Source organism: Plectropomus leopardus, chromosome 19, assembly GCF_008729295.1.
Source record: "Plectropomus leopardus isolate mb chromosome 19, YSFRI_Pleo_2.0, whole genome shotgun sequence".
Classification (NCBI taxonomy): Eukaryota; Metazoa; Chordata; class Actinopteri; order Perciformes; family Serranidae; genus Plectropomus; species Plectropomus leopardus.
The window spans coordinates 25300339-25312530 of NC_056481.1; the positions used below are offsets into that span (position 1 = coordinate 25300339).

General features: G+C 39.0%; 1 protein-coding gene across 2 annotated transcripts in view; it reads right to left on the bottom strand.

Annotated features, from left to right (window-relative positions):
- Window positions 1-1270: 1270 nt before the first annotated feature.
- The window catches only part of slc9a3r1a (SLC9A3 regulator 1a), a 28994-nt gene continuing 18072 nt past the window's right edge, over window positions 1271-12192 (bottom strand). Inside the window, exons 2-5 of one of the 2 annotated variants that reach the window (XM_042508502.1) lie at window positions 10505-10675; window positions 5011-5164; window positions 4831-4865; window positions 1271-1423 (exon numbers count right to left, since the gene is read on the bottom strand). In XM_042508502.1, coding sequence (XP_042364436.1) covers window positions 1286-1423; window positions 4831-4865; window positions 5011-5164; window positions 10505-10675 — 498 coding nt within the window. In that variant the 3' untranslated portion in view covers window positions 1271-1285. Of the gene's footprint in view, window positions 1427-4830; window positions 4866-5010; window positions 5165-10504; window positions 10676-12192 lie in introns of both variants that reach the window. The other variant, XM_042508501.1, reaches the window with a different exon arrangement.

A 12192-nucleotide genomic window follows, 5' to 3' on the forward strand; every position in this document is an offset into this window, starting at 1 on the left:
TACTAGCCAATCACAGCCCAGGAGTACAGGCTACTAGCCAATCACAGCCCAGTAGGGCGGGAGCAGACGGAACATGCCTGTATTAAGGAAAAAAGAAAATAGTGGTACAAATGGGAGGCCATGTCAAAGAGGCACTCTTTATCTCTGCTTAAAGCCACTTTGTCCCCCTTTTCCACAAGAGAACCAAGACTAAGGGCTGCAGAAGAAATTGGTGGACAGAGATAAAGTAATATAATATGTCTCTACTACAGTTATTTTTTGATGTGTGAATAGGTGAGTATAGATATTTATAATGCATTATTAGCCCCAGCATTCAACCTCTCGTTTATGACAAGTCAAGAGCCTCCATAAGACACTTGCCACTTATAAATCATTATAAGTCAAATCTCTAATGTTTTATGGCTATGAATACAGTGCATCAGTAAGCATATGTGATTATAAGTGTATTCATATAAGCATTATGAATGCATTATAATACCATCATAATGCATTATAGATGTGGTCTTCACAGAAAGTGTTGCCAAAATATCTAATTATTAGTGAATGGACATTTTTCACTGTTTTCTGACTTTTCCAGATGCAGCCCTAACTGATATTGAATCACACTCGGGAACTACAGAAAGGAAGAAAAAGCTATGCTGTTAGAAAAAGTAATTTCAAGGATAAAACTGTAATCTCCCCATATGACTTTTTTTAAATGAGACTTTTCTTCTAATATTTGAAATAAAGGCATACTTATTATGACAAACTATTTTTTGCCAAGAATTATATCTTGAAATATTCAACTTTAAGTGTCAGAATTTGCAGCCCTCATAACACTATCAATATACATTTGACAGGTTACACTTAAAAATATATGTATCATAAAAGTTCAAATAAAAGCCTGAAACCTGAGGAAACTGGTTTGATTTCTTACAAAAAATAGAGAGAATGCAGCGAGCAACTTAACGAGACATGGTCCAAAAAAACTGAACGAAAAAGTTTTTTAAAAGTTATAGGAAAATTATCTTAAAATAAGCAAAAACAAAAAGCAAGCAAACAAGAAAAGGGGCCCTTAAAAGAGATTTAAAAAAATGTATAGATAATCTTTTGTAACAGATTCTGAAATTAGTTTTTGTGCTAGTTTCAAAAAATTCGATGAATAATTTGACTATATTTCTATTTCTGCTAACAGTTGTATGTGAAAGGAAATAAAAGCCTCCCCCATACAGACGTCTGTCCCAAATATAAGCCTGTCGAGTTCAGTGATTTTAGCAAGTAACAGCCCGCGCTAATAATTGAAGTTTTACGGTATATTGTTAGTATTTGTCCCGTTTACCTGTGCAGGCGGGGAGCTGCTGGTTGCTGCTGGCAGGGAAGCGTTGGAAGAGGCACTGGAGGTTGAGGATCTTGCAGTCACTTTAGACTTCATCTCTACTGCTGCCTGCTAGAAAAAAACAAATCATACTGAATGAGATTAAAAGGTCAGTTCACCCAATCATACAGCATAATGTCCAAGCTATGAACATTTTTAATAGACTGATTCTCCACCGTGTTCTGTAGATGACTCAGAGTAACAAAGACACTGCTCCTGAAAGCTTCATTCTTCATATACATATCAAGCCATGTTGATGAGGAAAAAGAAGAAAGGAAAATGGATATTTTCAGATATTTTTCTCTCTCCCCTTTGTGTCTTTTAACTTCATTTTCTGTATAAAAAAAAATTAAATTAGGCGATGCAGGCTGTACCGGGACCAGGATGACTTTTAAAGCTAGAGTGATGATACTGGTCAACTAGATGCCTTACTACCACAATTTTATGGTTTATAGTTATTGTATTTATTTAGATCCATTTTTTAATATCCATTTTTGCTAATTTCCTATGTTGTTTTGTTTCTTCAATGAAACTGTAATACACTCTAAACTGCATTTGATTTGTTTGAAAAGTGCTATATAAATAAAGATTGACTGATTGATTGATTTTAAACGGGAAGACCAGTGGTACCAACCATAAGAGAAGGCACAGAGTTAGAGGAAGTACTTTTTGTAATATGGCTGCTGTTTAGGTGTTGTCCAGCAGGTGGCAGTACAGCCCTGCCTGCCAGTAATCCTGACATGCAGCTCGCCTTAATCATACTCTCATCGCTCACTTATTAAAGCCGAGGCTCAGTGTCAGCACTCATCTGAAAAAGTGGTTGGAATATTAACGCCGCTGCTTATGTCCACATTCTTCAGCTTTACTGTGTGACCTGATGTACTGCGCCTGACCCTGCAGACTCACTTCATGTATGTATGAAATTGGCATCTAATTCATAAGCAGATGCTATGCTAAAAATAAACTGCGGCCTCTGTAAGTGGCTTTGAACAAATGCTACAATATGCTGCATATATATACTAAACCATAACACAACCACAACTGCATTTTACGAACGTGAGTTAAAAACCTCTAATGTCTGTGATACTCAACCAAATCAGGGGGCCGGGTGCCCCCCCAACCATGTTCTTATTCACAATAAAAAAAAAGTGATGCTCACTGAGAATTGTTTTTGTACTTTTAGTATACTTAAGGTGCCAGAGTGCATAAAACAGCATCAAAATAGAGCTTGTTCAAAAGTGACAGTGAAGCACCCCTGGAACAGGGGTCCTAGCTAAGCTCCTACTGTCCTAAAATCCTATCAAATGTCCTTCAATCCAAGATACTCCCTAAAATCCTTGAAATACTCTATAATCAAAAACACACCTCGCCCTAGAAACATCCTAAAATCCTCGAAAGGTCTTGAAATCCAAGAAACGTCCTAAGATCCTAGAAATGTCCTTGAATCCCAGAAACACCTTAAAATCCTACAAATGTCCTAAAATTCTAAAAAGGTCTAAAAATCCTGGAAAAATTTTAAAATCCTAGAACATCTATGGAACTCCCTTTAATCCTAGAGATGTCGAAACACACACACATGCGTGCGCACACACACACATGCACATTTAAGGTCAGAAGTGGTCATGAGTTCATAGAGAGTGCTGTGTTATGTAATTGCTGGTGAATGAGTGATTGTCCTCGCCGCAGAGGAGTAGAATCTGCCTGCATGTGCGAGTATGTGAACAGCGCTCGTTAGTCATCTCATTAGCATAATCCCCAACTTGCCACTTCAATCCCATGATCCTCCAGGACACAGAAGACGAAAAGCGAGCGAGAGGGAGAGAGAGAGATACACTGGTGAGCTCTTGTTGCCATGGTGAAGGGTCAGCCGCAATGTCACCAGAGGGGCCGATCCACTTGTGTGTGTGTGTGTGTGTGTGTGTGTGTGTGTGTGTGTGTGTGTGTGTGTGTGTGTGTGTGTGTGTGTGTGTGTGTGTGTGTGTGTGTGTGGAGAGTGTTTACTTTTGATAAACTTGCCCTGTGGTGCCTGTGGAATGTCACTCTAACACATGCTGTTAAATACTGACTGCTAATTACAGGAGCATTACGCTGATTTTACACATCCAGATAATGAGAGTACTACTCTACGGTGGCGTCATGCTGTATAATGCCTGCTGTGGCTCTGGGAAAGTGTTTTTAAAAGGGATAGTTTGCATTTTTTGAAGTGGGGTTGTATGAGGTACTAATCCATAGTCGAGTAATTACATGCATTAGATGTAAGCATATTTTAGCCACCCAAAAAAAACCTTTCAATATAGCATACATTTATAAATTTTTTCAGAGTATCTTCACTGTTTCACTGCTTTGTCAGTTACACCCCCCCCCCAAAAAACAAGGAAATAGAACTAAAAACTGCTTAAAACATATAATAATTTAAAAATTAGTAGTCTAATTATAAATATATCTCTCTGAACATTTTTCCCTTACTTTTTTGAAAATAATTTTACAAACCTACTAAGTTTCTGCAAATTGTGGAACATTTCTTGCCAAGCTCCCTAAGTTTTTGAAAGAAATCACACCAATTTGCTCGGGGTTTAAAGTATTCAATACTTGTAAAAGGCAACTGAATACAGTACAAGAAAAGTGATGTCGATCCTGGTTTAAAGGGTTAATCACTAAAGACACACAATACCAAAAACCAACCAACTGTTTGAGGCAGTGTTAGATCAGCAGCTCCTATTTTCAGTGACGTAAAATCATGTAGGTTTTGGTTTTGAAGAGGGCGATACAGCGGCTCATTTCCCATTGCAAATCGCTGTCTGACAAAAATACAACATTTAACTGATATTGATTCTTTTTAGGGAGCGGTATACTGTTTCTGTTGCTTCCATGTCAGATTCAAGCCTGCTTCTCCAAACTGGGTACGTGTTCTGTATGTATCTACTGTCTGTGGATAAGTACCCCATACAACACAACTACAAATAAACTAAACTATCCCTTTAAGTCTCAAAACACAATGCTAATGATGTCATAGTGATGTCATCAGGGTTATCTCACAGCCTGTGACTGGGTGCAGTGCGGCCACGTCCACACTAAAACATTTTCATTTTAAAACAGAGTTCTGGGATCCAGTGTTTACAGATCGTGACCTGGAGCTTGGCTTGACTCAAGCTGCTGACACTGTAGTTATGTGGCCACAACAAAAAGTTAGAGACGCTTTCTAACACGTTATCACTCAGATCCAGTGCTGTGCTGTGCTCTGTGTGTGTTTGTGTGTTTTAGAGTTTTAGAGTTCAGTCTTGCACAGAAGTGTTAAGACAACCTGAATGTTTTAGAAAACACACTCCAGACCTCCTAAGCTGCTACAAGGAATGTCCAGAGAGGATCAGTGGGGCTTTTCCAGGCCACTATCTGTTACAGTGTGTGTGTGTGTGTGTGTGTGTGTGTGCGTGTGCAGGCATGTGTGCATGCGTGCATGGGTGGGTGGTGGTCCTCACCTCTTCCTCCTCTGATGCTGGCTCAGGAAGAGGTCCTACAAGAGAAATAAAGGCATAAAGGCCTCACTTCATCTATATTTATTAAACAGTCAGTTGAAACGACACTGATTCTTCCTGATAGTTGCTACTTGTACAACTCTAAATGGTATCTGTGTGTCAGAGTGTGTTTGTGTGTCATACCAGTGACGTGTTCCACAGTGGGCAGGACGTTGCATCTCTTGAAGAATTCTTCAGTCTCTGCATCCACCACCAGCAGGGTGGCCTCGTCTCCTCCTGCTTTGATAGCTGCCACCACCTCCGAGTGCTGCATGCTAATCACTGACAAGCCGTTCACCTGAGAGGAGACAGGACACCACAGGGTTAATGTTTATAAAGTCCCTTCATTGAAGAGGAAAATACCAGACCACGATTACATTTGCAAATCAACCAAACCAGGGAGAGACGACCAGAGAGGAGACTGAAGCGAAGAGGAGACCTGTGGATTTGTTCATCCCAAACTTCACACAATGAACGACAACAGAAAACAACAGATTGTATTAGCAGAGGAACATGCAGCACCCACAGCTGCACAATATGTGACTGCATGTCACAAACAGAGGGACATATAACCAAATCATCTCCAAAGGAGAAGGGAGGGGAGAGGGAGAGAGAGGGAGAGGAGAGGAGACAGGACAGAAAAGAAGTACAGGAAAGGAGTCAGCAAATGAGAGGAGACAGAAGAATAAAGGAGACAATAGAAAAGAGGTGACAGGAGAGGATAAAAGAAAGGAGACCAGAGAGAGGAGACTGGAGATGGGAGGAGATAAGAGATAGGAGAAGAGACAGGAGAGAAGATAGGGGAAAGGAGGAGACAGGATATAGAGGAGGAGATAGCAGAAAGGAGACAAGATGTGTGAGAGGAGACAGGAGAGAAGAGACAGACGAGATTAAACAGAAGAGATAAGAGTGTTTTTTTCCCCGTAACACAGCAGTACATGAATCCTGCAATCATTCCTGATTCTGATTCTGATGTGGTCAAAGACAGGTTATGTTCACATGATGCTGCAGTTCAAGTGCAGATTGCTTTGAGAAATCTATATCAATCTGCTTATGTGTTGGTTTGCTCACAACACAGCTGATATGGTTAATCATGGTGCTGAGAGATCATCCGTGTCAACTAACCGTGACCACTCATCAGCTGAGCTCAGATTCAGCAGTCTGAGGACTTCAAGTTCTGCCAACAAAATGCACACATCACCGAACAAATATTAACCAGCACATTTTGGATCCAAACTACACAGCAAAGGTAGTTCATAGAGAATGTGACCACTGTCTGTCATCATATGGTTTTGTAAAAAGAATAGTGATCATATATTCTCCAAGTTTATGGTGACGTAACACAACTGAGTCAAACTACACACTGGCAGCTCCAGTTTAACCTGATACACTTTCATGATCCCTGAGAGGAAAATGGTTAGCACTACAATGGCTGGAGGAGGTACGAGTTCACAAAGCGGCTCAAAATCACCGGCTGGAACAAACAAGTGATGTAACCAGCTTTCACGCCAACTAACTGCGAGGCCCCCCTGATGATTTGACACTGGTGACAGTGTAGCAAGGAGGAGATGATCATGATGTACAGAACCAAAACATTATGAAATTAATTAATAGCAACAATAAACAGCTTTAACTGCGTAAATAGTTTAACATTTTAACACCTGGCTCGAAAATCTGTTTTCTTGTGCTGTGTTCAGATGCCTTTCACAAGCAAATAAACGTCTGAAACGTGAGAAAATCAGTTTGATTTCTTTTGAAAACATTGGGGGGAAACAAAGTAATAACTTGGCAAGATATGTCCAATAAATTGTTAAAATTCTTTTAGTAAAAGATGACAAGGAAATGACCTGACAATTAGCTGAGGGGGATTCTTATTTTCAAATTATTTGACAGAAAAAATGATTTTTTTTAGCCCTTTCTTTAGGTCACTGTACTGCTTTTAAACTTATTTTGTTTATTTATTAATTGATTGAATTTTACTTATTTTCCTGAGATTTTTAAAAATAATTTTCTTCTACTTTCTTGCTAATTTTTGGGCCATGTCTTTTTAAGTTGCTCATCACCTTCTTTCCATGTTTTTGAAAGAAATCAAGCCAATTTGGTCTGGTTTTAGGGTTTTAGGGTTGCAGAGAGAAACAGAGGGGGAGACAGGGCTGCATGAGGCAAATCGCACACCTTTAGTCAAAATTTATACTCCCTCTCAGAGTAATAATTCTGTAAAAACCTGAAAACTCAGACATGAGGCACTTTTTAAAAAATATCATCTTAATGCCCGTTCTACCTAGCAAGAGCTAACTAGCTAAATGGCAGTTGGGGAGTCTGCTCTGAGGCTGAAGCAACGTTGTTGAGAGGGGCAGGGATTAATATAACACCCCTGCCATAAAAAGTGACAGTCTGAAATAAAAAATAAAAAAAAATTAATCCACGATTAAAATACAGATGAACTCATACAAATACAGATTTAACTCAACATTAAAAATGGATTACTATGCAAATAATAAATAAATGTCTAATAAAAATAATAGGAATGAGTAAAGATTGAAGAACATTTTCAACCATTTTGCAATTATTAGTACACTAATATATATATTACTCTTTTGTTTATTTATGAAAAAATAATTTATTTCATGATGCCTTATTAACTTATTCAATATTAAACAATTTGGCCTCCATGGATTAGGGTGAGACATGTTATCACATTATATTATGTGCTGTAATACATTCTTTGTCAACTTAAGATATCATAAAGAGCACTAATAAAAATGTGTTTGTTATTCCTCTACAAATATCAGACTGAAGCTATGGTAAAAATAATTACAAAATCATCCCATCTCCCTTTTTCTGCCAGTTCTACACTACAGCTGTTAACACTCAAAATGACAGAGGTTTGCATGCACAGGTGGAAATACTCCAATCATTTTTTTGTGCCAAAGGATGATAAGAACACAGCGTGATATTACTGATTATTCACACAAAGTAAGTGAACGATGATGTTTTTGTCATGCAAGAGAAGGTGCCAAATTTGTGGCTGTGGTGTAAAATAATGAATGGAATGATAGCAGATGGAGGAGTAATGGTACCAGTGATGGAAAATGTTTGGTAAGAGTGTTATTACAGGGCGTGGTACACAAACATACTCCCAGAGTTGGAACTAATCAAGAATCTTGGGAGATAAGTCACTGAGGAATTCGTGTGGGAGGAAGATTCGAGGTGGGAATACCGTCAGGAATCTCTCCATCTCGGCAACTCCCAGTGACTGTGAACACTGGACAGGTGGTACAGAACGTTCTACCAGGGTTCCTGCAGCTTCATTACTCTAAGGCAAGGTAGATTTAAGATTTATTTAATGCCACTCACAATCAAGTTTAAGATCAATTTTTTAATAACCAAAACTGAAGGACAATTTTGTTTTGCCCAAATGTTTACTGTTATATAAAACATGACTTTTTGTCACTGAAAAAGGTAGATTATCTATGTTAAATGTTGGAGAAAAAAAAACACTTTTTAGAGTGGAACACATGGAAGACACTGAACATATTAAGTTATCAAAAAGGTATCTATTTGGTTTGCCAAGAGAAGTAGAAAATATGTTATTTCTGGCCTGTTTTCGAAAAGATTTGTGTTTCTCACTCTGTATGTGAGATTCCACAGCTTGGAATTCCATCATGACCAGTTTAAGAAAATGAATTTATTAAATTACTTAACAAAAAATAAAGATGTTATCAATTATTTTAAGATTTTACAATGCAATATCAGAAAAAAAAATCATAAAATTCAACTTCCCGTGTCTGAGCATGTTTAAGACTTTTGGTATATTAATTTAAGTGAAACCTTATGTTAAGATTTATGAATTCAGTGTTTTAAAGGATCCATGGGAACCCTGTCTACTATGAGAAATGACCACCACAAAAGAATTCCTTAAATTCCAAGCATTCTTTTTCCCAAAATTCATCTCTTAACCTCCACATTATCCTGTTTAAAGCTCCTATCTTGTTTTAAATACAGTATATACAGTTGTGGCATTCAATTATTTACATCATCTCTGTAACCACCCTCCTCCCCTGCATATGGGAGGCCCTGCTGACTGTTTGTGAGGTTGTAATTCAGCCCACAGACGCAGTAAGTGGATTAACTCTGACCCTGCCATGTTCGTCACGGCCAGAGGACCTGGTCGTCACACAGCAAGATTTCTGCTTCAAACACACAGAAAAACTCTCTTTCCACACCACAAACACACAGGAGCGTGTAGATGAACCAAACAGCTCACACATGCAGATTACAGCTACATACACTCTCCATCTAATAATAACCTAATACCCCTTGGGATTTTAGTTTCCCATTTGCCACTGATTTAATAGGATTAGAGCTGATACACATACAAACAAAATAAAACACACACAGTATCAAGCAAAACTCTCACCACTCAGAAACTACGTGAACGAGAAAAACCTCTATGTGGCTGTATGCCTCCGCTCACCACGCCACTTACAGTTTACATCCGTGTCTGTGAAAACATGGATGCGTCACACACATAACAGCAGCACAGAAGATCTCTACAATCAGCAGTCTCAAGGTGGAAGCCCAAGATTAGTGTCACCAACTCGGTATCTGGACACGTCCCCTTCTGCTCCTGACTTGTGACGCTGAGTGATGGCCAGAGAGTGTTTTTGCAGAACATTATAATGTCACTGTGAGGTTGACCTTTTACCTGAAAATGTCATCACCTGATCATTATATCTTATTAGATAACTGTGTATAAGTTGAGCATACGAATTCTCAAGATTTGACCAAAAACATGTTTTATGAGGTCACTGTGACCTTGAGCTTTGACCTTCAACCACCAGATTCCAATCATTTCATTCTAGAGTCCAAGTGGACCTCGGTGCCAAATTTTAGGAACTCCCTCAAGACTGTCTTCACATATTGCATTCACAAGAATCAACTTGTTGAGTCAAGTGAAAGTTTGTGTTAAATTTGAAGAAATTCCCTCAAGGTATTCTTGAGATATTGCATTCACAAGAATGACATGAATAAAAGGTCACTGTGACCATGAACTTTGACCACCAAAATCGAATCAGTTTATCCTTGAGTCTACTCGAACATCTGTGCCAAATTTTAACAAATTTCTTTTTAGTGTTCTTGAGATATTTTGTAGTATGGGACAGACAAGGTCACGGTCACTTTGACCCCCAATATCTACTGACTTAATCCTCGAGTCCAAGTGAACATTTGGGCCAAATCTGAAGATTGTTCATGAAATAATGCGTTTACAAGAATGAGAAGACGCAAGGTCACAGTGACCTTGACCTTTGACCACCAAAATCTAATAAGCTCATCCTTGGGTCCAAGTGAACTCCTGTACCAAATTTGAAAAAAATATCCCAAGGTGCGCTTGAGATATTGCGTTCTCAAGAATAAGATATATGAGGTTAAAGTGACCTTAACTTTAGACTTCCAAAATCTATTTGTGCTAAATCTGAAGAAATTCTCTCAAGGCGTTCTCGAGATATTGCATTCATAAGAATGGTCTGGACGGACATACAGAGGGACAAATTGAAAACATAATGCCTGCATCCTGTGTGTGTCTGTGTATGCATGAGACTTATGAGATTGAGTGAGAGTGTGTGTTGTTGTGTACCTGGACGATCTTGTCCTGTGGTCTGAGGCCTGCTCTCTCTGCTGGAGAGTCTTCATCCACGGCTCTGATGAACTGGCCTGGTTTGGACTTCTCGCTGTGAAGGTTGAAGCCGTAGCCGCTGGGTCCCTTCTTCATTTGGCAGAGACGAGGTCGCAGCCTGCCATTCTCCTCCTGCGCACGCACACACACACACACACACACACACAAACACACACACAGGAGAAAACCAACAGTTTATAAAACAGTGCAACCAGTAATATTTTATTTTATTTTATTTTAACTTCTCTCTGCATACAACATCAGTAAAAAGCAGCATCATTTTCAGCTTCGTGTTTGTAGCTGATTATATTATCATTGCTCCCAGAGCCCCTAAAAATAGCTTTGGAAGCCAATCACTGCCAGGATAAATAATCAATTGCCTGCCGCCTACTTCTGCCTTTGAAGAATATTAAAATGTATTACAGCACAAAGTGACACTGTTGCTTCAATAAAGGCACACATTGTGCCGCACATTCTGCAGCTCTTAAGCTTTAAACTTGATGCAGCAGATTTAAATATTATAATCAAGAACTATATAGTTCAGGCACTGTCCCATGATGGAGACTATAAATCACTTCAGCTTTTAGACAAATCTAAGTGAGATGCATTTTATGGACCAAAGAACACCACGGAAACATCCAGTACCTCAGTGAGAGCCACAACCAGATGAATTAAGTAAACGACATTCTGTCTCAGATTTTCTGCATCACTGATAAACTGCAGGCTCCTGTGGGGAAACATAAAGCTTTGCAATGCATGTAGCGATACTGTAAACGCCCGACTTTGTTAGAAGCCAGTTATGCAACATTACGGATCAACAAGTCTTATAAAGTGCATAATTAACGTTTTCGGTTCATATGCTGACACTGATCATAGAGTGACACTCCTCAGAGAAACTGTAAAGACACTTTTCAGCTGATTTCAAGATGAAACTCAGAACATAACCTGTTCCCGACCAGTTTAAGTTTGACACATAAGTTACCATGGTGATCCAGCCAAGTCAAAAGAGAGCCCGCTTTGTAGTGCAGGAAACGCTGGCTTTTGTCTTGCTAAGGTACTAATGTCGCTTCGTAGTACACCCCAGGCTGTGTGTTCTGCAATCATGAAACGCCGTGAAAGCACAAATGACTGGGCTATTTTAATTAGTACATGATTTTATCAATACTTCTGCTGTCGCAGTGTTTGGGTGTGAGATTTTGTTCGGTGTCTTGGGAGCGTAAGACTCACGTCACATGTGCTTCCATACACTCGCTTTTAATCATGAGGGTCACGATCAAATTTCACGCTCAACCATTTTCCATGCCATTTTATTTCTGTTGTGTGCACCGCATAGACTGATGGGCGCCGCACTTCCGGAATTCTGAGTTCTGTGTTCCGCCTTTTTCGTCCGCATCGCGATGCATCTAAGAATAGAACAACCCCCATCATTACGTTTGCTCTGAATGACAAGGTATGTGCGTCATGTACCTTGTTTCTTCTGTTTGATTTTTTAAAAAAATTGTTGCGGTTGTTTTTTTCTGTTGCTGTTTGTGCATTCCCTGTTCTAGTGTTTTTTTTTCATTGTATTGTTATACTGCTCTATAAAATCAATAAATAGACTAAAAATAGCTAAAAAAAAAAAAAAAAAGCACGGTAAAGATGATAATCTA